This window comes from Python bivittatus, unplaced genomic scaffold (assembly GCF_059951505.1).
Source record: "Python bivittatus isolate LINGU-HERP-01145 unplaced genomic scaffold, Pbiv_v1 ctg000590_np1212, whole genome shotgun sequence".
In the NCBI taxonomy this organism is placed as follows: Eukaryota; Metazoa; Chordata; class Lepidosauria; order Squamata; family Pythonidae; genus Python; species Python bivittatus.
Genome location: NW_028277086.1, coordinates 24562923 through 24578047, shown reverse-complemented (window position 1 = coordinate 24578047; position 15125 = coordinate 24562923). Strand labels below are relative to the sequence as shown.

Below are 15125 nucleotides of genomic sequence, written 5' to 3'. Positions count from 1 at the left end.
TATTATATGACAGCTATTTGTGCATTGGAAACAAATAAAACGTTTAACCATAAGATGAAGCTAAACCTATCACCTCCTTATTATTACTTCCTCACAACAATCCACTATTGTTCTTGTATATAACCTTTTGTGGGACACGGACAGTCCTCTCCCACTCCATCCTCCATTCCTTGCTTTCTACCCCTCCCCTCTCTTTCATATCCTCATGCAGAAAACATTATCCTCTCTAATCTATGAACTCCACATGCAAAGTACAGTAAAGTGTATGTTTTGCATGAGAAGGTTCCAAGTTTAATTCCTGATATAACCAAAAAGTACTAGAAAAGCTCTTCTGGAACCCTGGAGATTTCTGCCAATCAGTGTTGAAAGTAATGAGTTAGATGCATCAAGGACCTGGCTCAGTAGGAATTTCTTTACTATTTCTTCAAGTTGATGAAGATTCTGTCATCCAGGTGGAATTATCTGGAGGTTGAGTCATGGCAATTGGACTTTTCTTTTGGTTTGATACATTTCACTGCTTGGACAAGCAGCGAAACGTATCAAACCGAAAGAAAAGAAGTCCAGTTGCCATGACTCAACCTCCAGATATTTCTTCAAGTATGTTCTGATTTCCAGCATTCAACAGGATAGCCCTTTCTTGACAACGGGTCCTGTAGAATCCACTTTGAGACACTATAGTAATTGTTTCAGAATAGATTTTGGATTTTTTTTCATGATGTCTTATTGGTTGGAATATTTGTCCTTATTCTGTGACGTTAGAGCAATTTCATCAATCAGTGTATTGGCAAATGAGCAAGAGGTGCTTGATATGTTTTTGTTTTGTAACTCAAACTATATATTATTGTTCACAATTGTACTGAAGATACAGCAGTGACACTGAGGCAGCTGACAGGTTAAAAGTACAGTATTGTTACAAAGTGCTGCTTGGAAACGAGCCCATTTCTGCTTATATAGCCTGTATCATTTTGATAGTTTGATAGATGTTGGGAGTTCAAGGGATGCTTGGCAAAATTTAATCATTACTATAGTCACTTGGCATGAATTTCTTACTTCATTCAACAAAAGAAAAGTATTAAATTCATCTTTCTGTTCTGAATTCTTTCGAACTGCACCATTGGTCATGATGAATATAGCATCCATTCTCCTTAAAATACACTAGAATAATATGTGTATCACAAATACTGTGACTCTTGTTTCACCTGTAGTGAATGTTTCATAAAAACATATCCTGTTTCTTTTCCCTGACTTTTGATCACTGAGTACAGAAAGAGGTATATGAAGGATGAAAAAAACACCCTAAGCTCCCACTTTTTCAGATTTCTCAGATTAACCAGTGGCTTAATGACGCTGGAAGTTGCCGGCCAGAAATGGTCGACGCTTCAGCGGTTCGAGTCCAGCCTTCGGGCTAAACAGGGTGAGCTCCTGTTTCCTCCCCAGTTCCTGTCAACCCAACAGGTCGAAAACTCACGTGAGTAGATAAATGGGTACTCTCACTCCGGTGGGAGGAAAAATGCTGGCGGCGCCTTGCAAAAAGGAGTTGGGAGCAGTTGCTGGTAAGCGCGAAACCGCGCTCACCCGAAAAGGGCGCGAAGCAACGGAAACCCCGCCTCCTGCGCTCGCCAGCTGGGCTCTGCTCTAGGAAGGGGGCTCTGGCAAACCACTTCCGAAAAACAATTGCCTTGAAAACTGCAAGGACTCGTCCAAGCAGTCACTGCAGGGTCAGCAATGACTGAGCACAGACAAAAAAAAAAAAAAGCCTCCCTATGTTCTGTTTGCATACACCGCTGCATACGAAGCCAGGGAGAAAAAGGATTCTTATTACTCCATATCAGTTATACCCTATATACTGAAAATACTGTAATCCTGCAGATACAAGGTCATGCTCTTAAATTGCACTCTACCTGCAGAAGAAGAATGCTAAGACCTCCATTACCTGGCATGTGTGGCTACTACCTACTTATAATTCACATGATGTTGTTGGTGCGTATTTGAAAAAGTTGACCATATCCCATTCATCATTATTGCAATCTCCTCCCTTTGTTGTCTTATGTCTTAAATACTTGCTTGCAATTCTATACACTTGGAAATAAGCCCAACTGGGTTTGATGTATTTATAGAAAGGATTGCAGCACTAAGTATTTTTATCAAAATCAGAAAACAAAGATTAACTTTCAAAAGATGGAGTTCAAATAAGAGATGTTAACAACACCTTTGTTCTTTACATACAGTATAAATATTCTTGGTGGCAATAAAGATGACATTTTCATTGTTTTAAACTGGAAATCCAGTCCAGGTTTGGTAACACTGTTCAACTATTGGCAGTCATCATTTTAAGGATGTCGGCAGAATATCATAAAACTTAACTACCAGCCCAGTAAATGACATACCTATTTAACTGGAACAGCTGTAATAAAGAAGAGTTCATAGAGTCTCTTGACTTTAAATAAAGAGTTAAAAGACAACTTTGACTGTCTGCAAATCAATTCTAAGTAGATAATGAGTGGGTTTTGGCTTCCTATGTGTAGCTTTCACACTCTAGGTTGACTGTTAAACCAACAATTAATAGACTGATTGACAGATACTTACAATCCCACACATTCAGGCTTAAGGGACCGCTAACATGATTTACAGCAGGTTCCTCTAACAGGTGCCCTCCAGATGTCATGTAATTCTTATTATTCCCAGCCAACGTAACTAGCACAGCTATGCATTTTGGGAAGGATGAGAGTTCCAGCAACACATATGTTGAGGAAGGTCATCTTACAACATACATTTATCAAACACTACATAAGAATACTACCAATCCCATGTCATCTGAAAAGAGAGGATGTCAAGCCAGGATTTAGGGATAACCACCACTCTGAATAATCATTCTGATCCATTCATCTTGTGACCAGAACTAATGTCGCAGTGGGTCATCTAGCAACGAACTTGCTGAGAATTCTGCAAAATTCCTTCGGCTATTATACATTTGGAATCCATGCTTCCTTCTAATTAGCATTTGATGGCATCTTAATGTTTTATCTGCAGAAAACTTCCCATTAGAATTAGTCATCCAGAAGTGTATATCATTGTCCAGATATGTAGACCTAATCATGGCATTTTGGCATTTCCTGGAAATTTTTATCTTTTTCTCCAATACTACTTTTAGCTAAGAAAAAACAGAGGTGAAGGGTGGGAGACTTTGCAGAATAGAATTCTATGTGGTAGAAGAAGAAAAGAAATCAATTTATGATGCAATCACAGGTGTGTAAGTACACTAGGGATCCTAACCAGTTTTTCCTATACATCCCAACATTCTTGTAGTGTACTCTTGTGTGATGGGAAGCAATGACTCCTAACTGTATGTATGAAATTAATAGAAGAATGTGAAAAACAGAAGAGGTTTCTCAAAATATGAATTACCTGATTTATCTTTTGATACAGAAAAATCAGTTTGTACGACTAGCCATCATCTACATCTGTAACAGAATTTTCATATCACTTAGTTTTGCAAGGAAAAGAACAAAGGAGCATTGGGAACTTTTAATTATCAGTTTTAATGGCAATAAAAGACATTTTTAAAAATATGTATTTGCTGCACTCCAGCACATGTATTTTATATGCAGTACCTTTAAATTATTATGAAGATGACTGATATACTTAAGAATTTTTGTAGATTATTCCATTAATATTTACTCTATGTGTTCTGAATATTTTGTTCAGTCTTCCTTAACAAAAGTATCACATTTCCCTAGTAATTAAATCACAATATTGGTTAATGGCAAAATTGGACATTCCTGTGATGTAGCTCAATGATGAATTACAGCTTTCCAGCCTGAGTAAGAGTTTATCAAATAGTTCAGTTATTAAAAGTTATTGAGTAGTGTTGTAAAGTCCTCTGTTGTAAAACTCCACTACAAGGGAAGTTTTCCAGACATATGCATCACACACAGCATTATTATGCTATCATGTAAGCCTTTTTCGGGTTGTTATATTTTTATTCTCTTATCAGCATTATATGACAATTATTTTCTCGTTTCTAGAAAACTGTCCATGTTTATTATATGGGCTTGATAGTCAATCCCTGTTTTTGGTAAGGATTAGGGCTAAGCAAATCCTTTCAAAGGATTTTGTGCAGAGGTGCATACAAGCACATCTCTTTGAAACATTAAAGCAGCCATATTCAAGTTGGCAGAACTGCTTCATTAACTGAATGTAGAGACAAACAGGAGCAGATTAAGAAGGAACTGTGCAAGTGTGGAAAAAGATGCAGCTGCTTTAATGTTCTTAAGAAAGGAGTTTTATGTACACATCTCCTTGTGCAGTGCACAGCCCTTCTTTCAAAGGATTTGCACAGCTGTAGTAGTGATCAGAATCCATACCTGCCCACAGAGGCAATTACTGTAAGTATATTCATTCTGTATCTGTTGCTGAGTTCAGATGTAAGAATGATGATACATAAACAAATATACATCTTTCCTCAAAGCCATGACACTGAGTTTAGCAGCCTATAGTGAGTTGAAAGATTCATCCAAGATTTTTACTGATAATTTCATCAGTAAAATATACAATGATGTGCCTTAGAAGGAGAACATTGACAGCTTATGATGCTTTGCAAAATTGCAATCCAATTACCAGTCACCCAGAACAGTCTTCTTCTGTACATATTGTAATTGGCTAGTGGGCATTTCTCCAACTCTCCCCATTGCCTTGAAAGAGTAGCGTCCTAGGCACTTAGCATCTAGTATTGCCATCAGGTACTTCATGTCCTAGGACCATGCTGTTCCAGTATTCAAGGGATCAGGGAGAGAGGCAATCTACTTCTCCAGGGTACGCAGTGGGTATAAACAAAATATTCTGGCCTAAGATCAGAATGAATCAGTAATTCTTCGTCCTCGATGCAGATTTCCTTTTCTACTAGTGTAGATAAGTATCCCAACATCTCATTATTCAGGGTAATGTCAATTCATGAAACGTACAGTAGATGTGAATATCTGTTTCCAAAAGAGGAGAGCAAATCTTTTATTGCCTGAATTTTCATTGCTCTCAGTCCACTTCACCATATGCACAGAATATAGTTCTGATTGATGAAAGCTTAATGGATAACAAACGTATCAGTCTTTAAGCTAGAACAAGACATTTTACTTTTGCCAAGATATATGTACAAACTCTTGGGTGGGCTGCTGAAACTGCTTCCCTCCAAATTAGACATGGTCTAGTGTGTAACAGTAGTAAAGGGAACTTCTGAACCAGATATGCATAACCCAAATGAGTATTTTCATGTCAAAAGAGAAACGGTTAAGGAGTTCAAATCTATTTTCAATTTCAAAACTTCATCATTCATTTCAGAGGCAGCAAAAAAATTGTCAGTTTCACTGAGGTTCTTTGTAGCCTTTGTAGGCAAATAGGATAAGGAGCAATCAGTAGTAAATTCAAGGTGGGATAGGCTAGCCATTGCCCCAACATGCAAATGGGAAAATTCAGCTTTGGGGAAGTACAAATTCATGTTAGTGCAAAAGTCATTAGGACTTTTTGAAAATTCACACCACAGAGTTTCCATGGAAATCTGACATAAAAATGGACAAGAGAAAACTCCACAGTGACTTGAAACATGTTTCCTACATATTATTTGTATTTTTCAATTGAAAAGTACATCTAGGAGTAAACTGGGGAGCACTTTCTCTTGTATCTATTATTCACAGCAACCAAAGAAAAGCCACACATCAGCCAGGTATAACTCTATGAAGTGAAACCTACACTTGCTGAAGCTCCTGAATGGGTAATGTGAGAACAAAAGAAAATGCAGTGTTTTTCTTTTCCCCTAACATTTTATAAATGGTTTTGTAGCCCATACAGAGAAGACAAGAAAAAGAGTCATAAATATACTCTGATTTATGATATTTTGGTTCTCCAATGGATTAGTAGAAATTCATTTTTAATTTTTTGGTATTTTTATTTTTCTTGCCTTGAATGATGGAGAGACAAAGGGGAAATGACACAACTTGCAATCTTGCATCTTGGAACAATGATGTCATGACATGTATGTTACCATTTTGAATTCCATCATGGTTTATTATGGATGCCTATGAGTTGCATCATATTATTGTCCTGATCAATCATACCAGCTGTCACAGTCTTCGCAGCGACACAAGAATGTCAATTCATACTAAAATTTGGAAGGCTGGCTGCACAGTGAAACAATCACATGCCTATTCTGTCACTGTCCTCATCAGGGATTAGTTTAATTAATATGTTACATCCAATCAGCTGTATTTTACCCCAAAGGACCATTAAATGATCTTGAGCAAATAGTATCTGGATTTCCTGATAATGCACATTGAAATGGATTATTATAATAATTATATTTAACATTTAATTTAAATATATATTTGGATTAGATTCTATGGCCTATATTCATTCAGTTATTTTTATTTATTTACTATTTTTGTAACCCACCCTAATCTAAAGACTCTGGGTATAGGCAACAATGTAGAAACATAAAAGCAATTCTGCTTTTCTATGAATATTTTTAAAAAGTTTGTTTTAGTATTCACTGTGTTTTCATTAAGAAACTGTACTAATGTAAAACTTACTAATACAAAAGATGAGATGGGATGAAGAAAAAAATCTAAGAAACTTTTACCTATTTGTTTTCTGTACTGATCAACAGGCGTTTTTGCAGAAGAAGCATCCTTTTTACCCATTTCTCTGTATTCATGAACTCTGTAATGAAAGATAAAAAATGCTTAAGAAAGTCCATGGCCATTTTAAATGCATTTGGAGGTAACCTGAGTGCTATGTTTGCAACAGAAGGCCTGATACATTAATACAACTAAATCAATCAATAATTACATAAGTACAGGGCAAAGATCATAAATAGGGCAGAATCTGGTTATGGTTATAGATGTATGATTACTACCACTTAAAATTACTTTCTTGTTTTGATTCTGATCAACAAGTCTTCATACTCTTTACTTGGATGTAAATACCACTAAATTCAATGAACTTTATCCTGTGTAGGATTAGTCCATAAATTATACTCTCACTAATTATTTATAGAATTATATTGTCAATCACATTATAATCTCAAAAAGATCTTTAAATTGTAAATTGAATGTGAGGCAAACCTATATCTAGATTGCACCCAAAGATTAATTAACAGATTTCTGCTTTATGCATGGGACTTTTCCATTTTCTTCTCTATTGCAGCTTTCTCTAGAAGATGGTTGGAAAAACTTCAGGAACAATGTAGAACAGAAGATAGGTAATGGTATCTGCTCATACTAAAGTCCCTTTGCATCCAAAACTACTATGTTTAATGCTGTACAGTATGCCATTTCACATTGTCTACTGTACCATTATCTTAAGATGCCCTCTTGGGAGAGGATGATCGGTGGCAAATATCACAGAAGTTGCTTGCCAGACTCTTTCCTCCCTTGTTGTTAAATAATATTTATTGTATTTTTATTTTCAATTGGTTAAATTGCAGTTTTGTTCATTTGGGGAGAATTGTTCATTTGAAAGGAGGAATATGAGTTTGATTGATTAGATAGATAGATAGATAGATAGATAGATAGATAGATAGATAGATAGATAGATAGACAGACAGACAGACAGACAGACAGACACAGATTTTCTATATCACAGTACTTTCTATTAAATTGCCTTGCTACCAGTTTCCCTGTCACATATTTTATATATACAGTACAATGTAACTTGTAGCACCAAATTCTGCTCAATGAGATTCTTCCCACTAATTTCTCATGCATTCGTTTTTATTTTATATGAAATCATCAGTGAGATGTGTAAAAGCAGATGTTTCTATAGTGACCTGATTATGCCTACCTTGCATCATTACAAATAAACAATTATATATACATCTCAGAACCCCACAGAATTTGTAGATGCTGAAAATGTGATGATACAAGCTAATCTATGGACTCTTTCACATATGTCACACATCTTGACAAAATGAAACTCATCCTAACTGTACTTGCATTTTCCAATAGTTAATGGCTTCTTCCTAACATCCCTGAAAGGTCCAGCTCAGTCTTCTCTTTCTCAATGCCCCAAGCAACTTGTCAACAGCAAGTGCTAGCTTGTTTAAGGTTTCATATGTCACCTGCCAGCAACTTTCACCCTCATTAAGAAGAAAAGCAAGTTTATAAGAGCCCATGGCTTATTTTAAGTTTCCAACTCTTCTTAGTGGTGGGAGGAAACCCTTGTCAGAAGTCTTGTGAAGATCTAAACAACTCAGCAGTGAGCACTAGCAAACCACTCAAGGAGGAACCAACTGGATCTCTAATAGACATTGCCGTTCACAGCCCATAAACCATATATCAGATGAACCATAAACCATATATCAGATGAATGCCTGTATCAGCAAGAATTTCAGCATTATTCTAAAGAATCAGTCCTTCAAAATGACTATCCTATGGCCTCCATGAAAGCTCTAATTATCTTTTAACTCTTCAAAGATACACTACAGATATTAATAGGTTTACCCTCTTTTCTCAGAATTGTGAGCATCATTCACAAACTATTCGTAAAACCTATTAAGGAACACTGTGATAGTTACAACTGCCCCTGCTGATAAGATTTTTAAAAATGATATAACAAAATAAGAACAATAAAACTATAATAAACAACATCACCACACACACTCTTTTTATTTTTCCCTCTTTGTCCTATCTTCAATTTGAGATATGGGGGGAGGGGGGAGGAACAAAAACAAAGACAATTAGATGAACAGGTATTACACTCAGGTTATAGTTTATTTCCTTCACCAGAAGGAGCTGACCTTTTTTAAATTGCCTATTCAATTTAATATTTTGCAACAAAACATCAGCAGTGAAAAAAATAATTTTTGAACTCCCAGTAAAATATCTAACGGAACATAATTTTAATTTTGTTATTAAAAAAGAAGTTTGGTCTAGTAAGATGAAGTTCTTGAATGTATGCGTGCTTCAAGCTGTCACTGATTCTGTGGCAACCAAGACCTCTAAAACTGCTGTGACTTTTCTTTGTTCTTCATTGCTGCTCAGTAATCATCATTCATTTCAACTGCTTTGATAGTTAGATAGCAAACTCCCAAGAAACCCACAGAGACATTAGCACATGCAGCCACAATGTCTAATAAGACAGCTATTTGCATAAAAGATCAGCCACAATTTAAAATGTCTTGCAATAGATGTGGAAAGGGAATAACAGATCTATATTAGCATGTACAAAACCGAGATTGTTTTCACAATTGAATTCCCAGGGGACCATAGCTCATCACCTTTTCCTGATTAAAAAAAAAAAAAATTCTGCAAGTTGCTGTAAGCCTGTTAACTAAAATATGGATTCATAAGAAAAAGAATGTTCATTATTTATTCATCTTGTTGAGGAACAATTTTGTTGTAATCATCATACCAGCTCGTGAAATATTTTACAAAGGAAACGATCTCCTCTTTATACAATTAAACCAGCTTCCTTCTTTTTTCCTTTTTTTCTTTTTTTTAATAAGGAATGACTTCCATCCTCTTTCAACTGTACGATCATGAAAAAGTCCTACTGATGGCAAATAAAGCAGAAGTAAATTGTTTTCTTTACTGTGGCAAATTAAAGTGGAAAAAAAATGGTTTCATATATAAGGGTTTTGCTTTGGATTGAAGCATTGCTTCAAAATGCCATCACAAATCACCTCCTCGCCCCCCTACCCGGTTTTCTAAGCAGCAGAGTGGAAGATCCATAACCCTTTTCTAACAGTGAAACAGTCAGCCAGGGCACATTGTCCCCACCTTAACATTTCTAACTGAAGTGGTGAGGGGGACCACTTGCTTGTCATCACCATAAATATATACATAAATACGTACATTTCCAAGAAAAGAAAAGTTGGGTCAGTTTTTGAGCAGGAACATTTTTAATGAAAGGTTTCTGTAGGTTTTCAAGAAATGGTGCCAAGAGAGATGAAAAGGTTGCCAGTTTGGAGTAAAGATCCTGAAAGTACAAGCTAATTCACCCTATAAGAGGTGAACAAGCTTCTAAAAACTAAACAAGTTCACATTGCCATATCTGATTGGTTACCCAGTGTCAGGATTTGGTCAAATTCGCTTGAAGGATCTCAACTGGCTAAGAGCACTTCCTACCAAAAAAAAAAAAAAAGCTTATTTTTATTTCTGTTTTTGGTTCATCAGAAAAACATTTTCTGATCCAAAACATCAAATCTGCTACAGCTTTAAAAAGCTCTGATTTATATCATATACTAAGATTTTTACATGCGTAAGTGCAGTTATTCAGAAAGCTAATAACCATGGAAAAGAGCTTTCACAGTGGGCATGCTACTCCACATAGCTTTCTTTCTCTGTTACACTCTCTTGTAAATCAGGAATAAATCGGCTGCAGCTACCATTTTCAGCTGTTCTTCTGTTTGTTGAAAAAGTTGCTCTCCCTCAGAAGAAGAGTGGAGATTCCTGTTTTCTCAGCCTTCTTCATTTTGGACCCATGAGTATGCAAATGAAAGACACTACAGTAATGTATACAAATAAAAAGAAAAAGTGTTTTCCACTTACCAATTAAGCTCTAAAGCTATTGAAAAAGTTAGGGGAGAGCCTCATTTATTTGAGAAAGAATCAAGTTTGTAAATTCAGGTTAACGTCATAGCAACCAGAAATTTGTAATATTTCCTGAACTTAACATTTGATTTAAGATTATATCATTTTCTGAGAATCATGAACAAGTGCTATTCCAAAAAGCCCAATAATAACCTACTAGAAATAATTGATGATATTTAGTTTAATTAAATGATATTTAGTTAATATTTATTAAGAGATGTTGGCACCTTTATACCTAATCTATAACCCTTAATTGTTCAAGCCACTGATATTCAGCTCCAGCATGTTTGGTTTTTGTTTCTTTTATATATATATATATATATATATATAAATATATATATATATCAGTAACGCCAATAAAACAAAGTTATTTTTCTTGCAATACTTAACATCTCTACTTCAGATCCAGAAACAGCAAAAGATGGCCTGAAGGAAGCCTGCAAATCTTTCTTTAAGATCTCATATACATTTCTCCCCAATGAATAACTGGCCTAAAACCTTGGCCAAATAATATCTTCAAAATCGAACTATTAATTGCTTTTCTATTTCTTTCTTTCACATTCTGATGGTGACATATAGTTCTAGTGACATTAATGGCAGATAAATGAAATGTCCATAGTAATTATTCATCAGAAAAAAAAAGCAAAATATTTAAACATTTTCCTTTTATATCATGACTGTTGATCAAATAGCACACATTATTATAAGGGATCCTTATAAAAAACCCTTATAAGGGATTATAACATTGTAATTATCTGTGGAAGAGAAGGTTGGAAGTCATTATATTTCATAATTTTAGTTTCTTTTCTTTTTTCTTTTCTTTTCTTGCACTTTTTTCTTTTTTCTTTCTTTTTCTTTAGATTTGTCTTTTACTTCATGTAAAATTTTTAATAAATATAAATAAAAAATGTAATCATAAAAAAATGTACAAAGCCAGTCTCCCCACTTTGTCAAATTAGGGTAACCAGCCCCAGCTGAAAGGAACCCTGGAGATTTCCCCCTTCCACAATAATATGGCCATGTCACATTTGTGTAGTGTGTACTATGTATATTAAAGTATGTATACATGTCCTGTGTATACTCTGTATATTAACAATTATATACTCTGTATATTAAAAATCTATTGCCAGTAAAATAGATATTTCATTTACAAAATTGACCCCCATCTATATATGCTAATCATTTTCTCATGCCCACATAAACTATTCTTTCACACAGGAAAACACAACTACCTTTGCACACATTCTCATTCTCCCTTCCAGCAGAAAGGGAGAAAGGTATGGAAATGGGTAAGGGCAAGGGAAACTAATGGAATTAAAAACTTTAATGGTTGATTCAAATGAGACAAAATTGAAATCCCTGATAAAGAGTATATCATAGATGTTGAAATAGTGCTGAAAATTAAGACAAATCTTCATGATGAAACAATCTACTTACAGTATTTTTTAGACCTAGGAATATTAATTAATATTATGACCTGCACCACACACAGGAGTCCTAATCTACTTAATAACTTTTCAAAATCTCTGATCTAGATTATTTTCTTCCTCCCAATATACAAAACATTGTTTATTTAATACAACTTAAATACATTTTTGCTTTACCCGTTCTGTTACACATACTGCTTGTGTTTAGACAAAGTCAATTGTTACTTATAATGTACTTTCCACATCATCTATAACAAACTTCTATCAATACTGGCTGCGGCCAGCTTATGCCATAACCAATCTCTATTTACTAAATCAAAAGTGGAAGTAAAATCAATGAATGCCACACAGAAAAAAAAAACTCTTCACCTTGAGCTCTAGATACATTTATTGCTTATATGAAATAACACTGAAATCTGGTCTGATATATATAATACACACACACACACATACACACACACAAAGCCTGCTCTTCTTTAATAACATTTTCCTCTCACAGCTGTAACTTTTGAAGGAGAACACAACCTTTTAACTTTGAGGTTACATCCAAAACCTCATTCAAATATTTTAAAAAGTGATTTTTAAAAAAATTGGTAAAAGCTGGATCCCCCCAAAATAGGAGTTCATGTTGAATTTACATGTATAATTTATAACTTATAAATGCATCAGTTCTGTCTCTTAATAACCAGTTATTAAATACAATAGAGTATTGTATCCAAAGTATCATGTGAAGCTAAAGCAATACAATTAAAGACTAAGGACTTTATTGTCAACTTTAAATATTCAGCAGTAGCAAAACTGAATGTAATATTCATTTCCCCATATCACAGCCCCATTTTCTCCTGAACCAACACACCAAGTACTCATCAATGATTATATATTTAGAAATATCTTTGATTTTTTAATTGGCAACCATTACCCAGGCTCCATGTGTAGCAATAGAAGTTTGTTGGGTTCTTTCTGTAAATTTACATTTGAAATAAACTTTATCCTAGCACTATGGAATAAAGCAAATGGGCTGGAGTCCATTTCTGAATCTACTTTTAGAAGAAGCTTTATTTGGGCATTGTGTAGTGACAGAACTTGGTAGAAATTGGCAATGCATTTTTTAAGCTTATGTACAAGCCATCTGCTTTGAATGTTTACTACACTGTCCTTAATAACCCTAGAGATTTTTGATCAACATTTACTGGAGGTCTTATCTGAGGAATACCACAATAACTTTTTCTATTTTTAATGGAAAAACTTACATAAGTTATGAAATGGCAAAATTGACCTGTTTGTTCGACAAGTACTTTTATTAAAGACTGGAAACCTCTTATGGACACTTTCCTGAAAATGAAAAAAAAAAAAAAATTAAACTGGTGATTTGTGGATTTGCTGATTGAAAAGGGTTGAATATGGGAAGAAGGGAACACAATGTAATTTTAATGATGGACAAGAAAGAATAAGTTTGTAACTGCTGTAAAGAAGATTGGAAGTTGCTTCTTTATATATCTTTTCTTCTTTTTTCTATTTGTATCTCTTCACCCTTTTTATACCTTTTTTTTTCTTTTTCTTTTCTTTAATCTCACTCTATAGTATTTCACATTTTGTGAAAATCTTTAATAATAAATAAAAATTATATACAGTATATGAAAATCTTACATAAATTCTGTGCTATAAGGAAAATGTGTTAGATCCTGTTTCAGGCCTTAGTTATCCCTCAGACTCCACCCAATTTTCATCCAGTACTAGGCAGTCAGAATGATGTACACACATGTACCGTATTTTTCCGACTATAAGACAATACTTTTTTCTAAAATCTTTACCCTAAAAATTGAAGGGCATCTTATTCAAGGAAGTCAGCTGAGAATCGTGCGGTTGCAAAACTGCCCATACTTTGTTTCTGCAGAGAGGCTTCCTCCTATTGCTAGCCTCCAATCACAAGTGAAATAGCTTGTCTCCCAAACAGACTTCCTCCAATCACGAGCCTGATGTAACTGACGTCAGCTGATGCTGAACAAACCAATTAGAGGAAGGCTGTTTGCAGAGACAAGCTATCTGCAGTTTCACTCGTGCTTGAATGTAATCAGTTATGCAAAAGAGCCTGGAAATAGAGCTGCAGAGAGACGGTTTGGACCTCCTCCCACCGAGTGTATCAGGTAAATGTTAACTAATTGCTAAATAAAAATGTGTTCTGCACTATCTTTAAAATATTGATTTCTTAATTTTGGGTTGGAAAAGTGGGGGTCGTCTTGTACATGGGGGCATCTTATTGTCGGAAAAATATGGTACTTTTCTTCAGTCAATTCTCAGCAGTTATTATATGCCCTCCTTAAATGAAAAATGTTTAAATATTCCCCTGATGGCACTTTTATTAAGTTGTTTATCTCATACTTCCTACACTAGCTCAAAAAGTCCATATTAAGGATTTAGGTAATATGCCAATGTATTAGTGTAATCAATGAATAAACTGATGAATTGGTGAAGAGGCAGATGAGCAATCAAAAATGATCTTTTCTCTAATCAAAGAAATCAATTTATCCATTTCAGCAAAATCTGGCAACTTCACGAATCACCAAGTTGTTTTATTTCATTTATTTATTTGTTTGTTTATTATTTATTAAAAGTCTAAGCCCTCCAACTCCAGACAGCTCTGGGCAAAATCTCAAAGTAAAAGTAAAAAATACAACAAATCCATAAAACAAAGATATCTATAAAACCACCATCCAAGGGAAGAAAATCATCCTTTCCCATCCTCCTTCAGTTCCAAAGGGCCCATCCATCTACCTTAACCCAAAACCTGGGGGAAAAGCCTTTTTAAAGAAAGCTTGAAGGCAGGCAAGGTGGGAGCCACACAAATTTCTGAGGTGCATACTATTCCAAAGGGCAAGTACAATGACAAAAGTCAGTGTGATAATCCCTCTGCAGAAGGAAGGCCTACATATATACAGACAAGCAAAGAGGACTCAGCATTAACAAGATCCTGGGTTAAGTGGAAGCCTCTCCACATGCTATTGTACATGTGTACGCTTTCTCTTGGAAACGTCATTTGAGACGTCAGTAGGGGCATAACTTAACCGAAACATTCAAGGGGTTCTGGTTTCAACAACTTCTGAAGAGAGCTAGTATTTGTGTC

The 15125-nt window shown here is 35.0% G+C and overlaps 1 protein-coding gene across 6 annotated transcripts in view; it reads right to left on the bottom strand.

Annotated features, from left to right (window-relative positions):
* TRIQK (triple QxxK/R motif containing) overlaps nucleotides 1-15125 on the bottom strand; it is a 61990-nt gene that overhangs the window by 27592 nt on the left and 19273 nt on the right. For 3 of the 6 annotated variants that reach the window (XM_088149136.1, XM_088149137.1, XM_088149139.1), the window contains exon 2: nucleotides 6626-6705. In XM_088149136.1, coding sequence (XP_088005262.1) covers nucleotides 6626-6686 — 61 coding nt within the window. In that variant the 5' untranslated portion in view covers nucleotides 6687-6705. The other 3 variants (XM_088149134.1, XM_088149135.1, XM_088149138.1) reach the window with 2 other exon arrangements.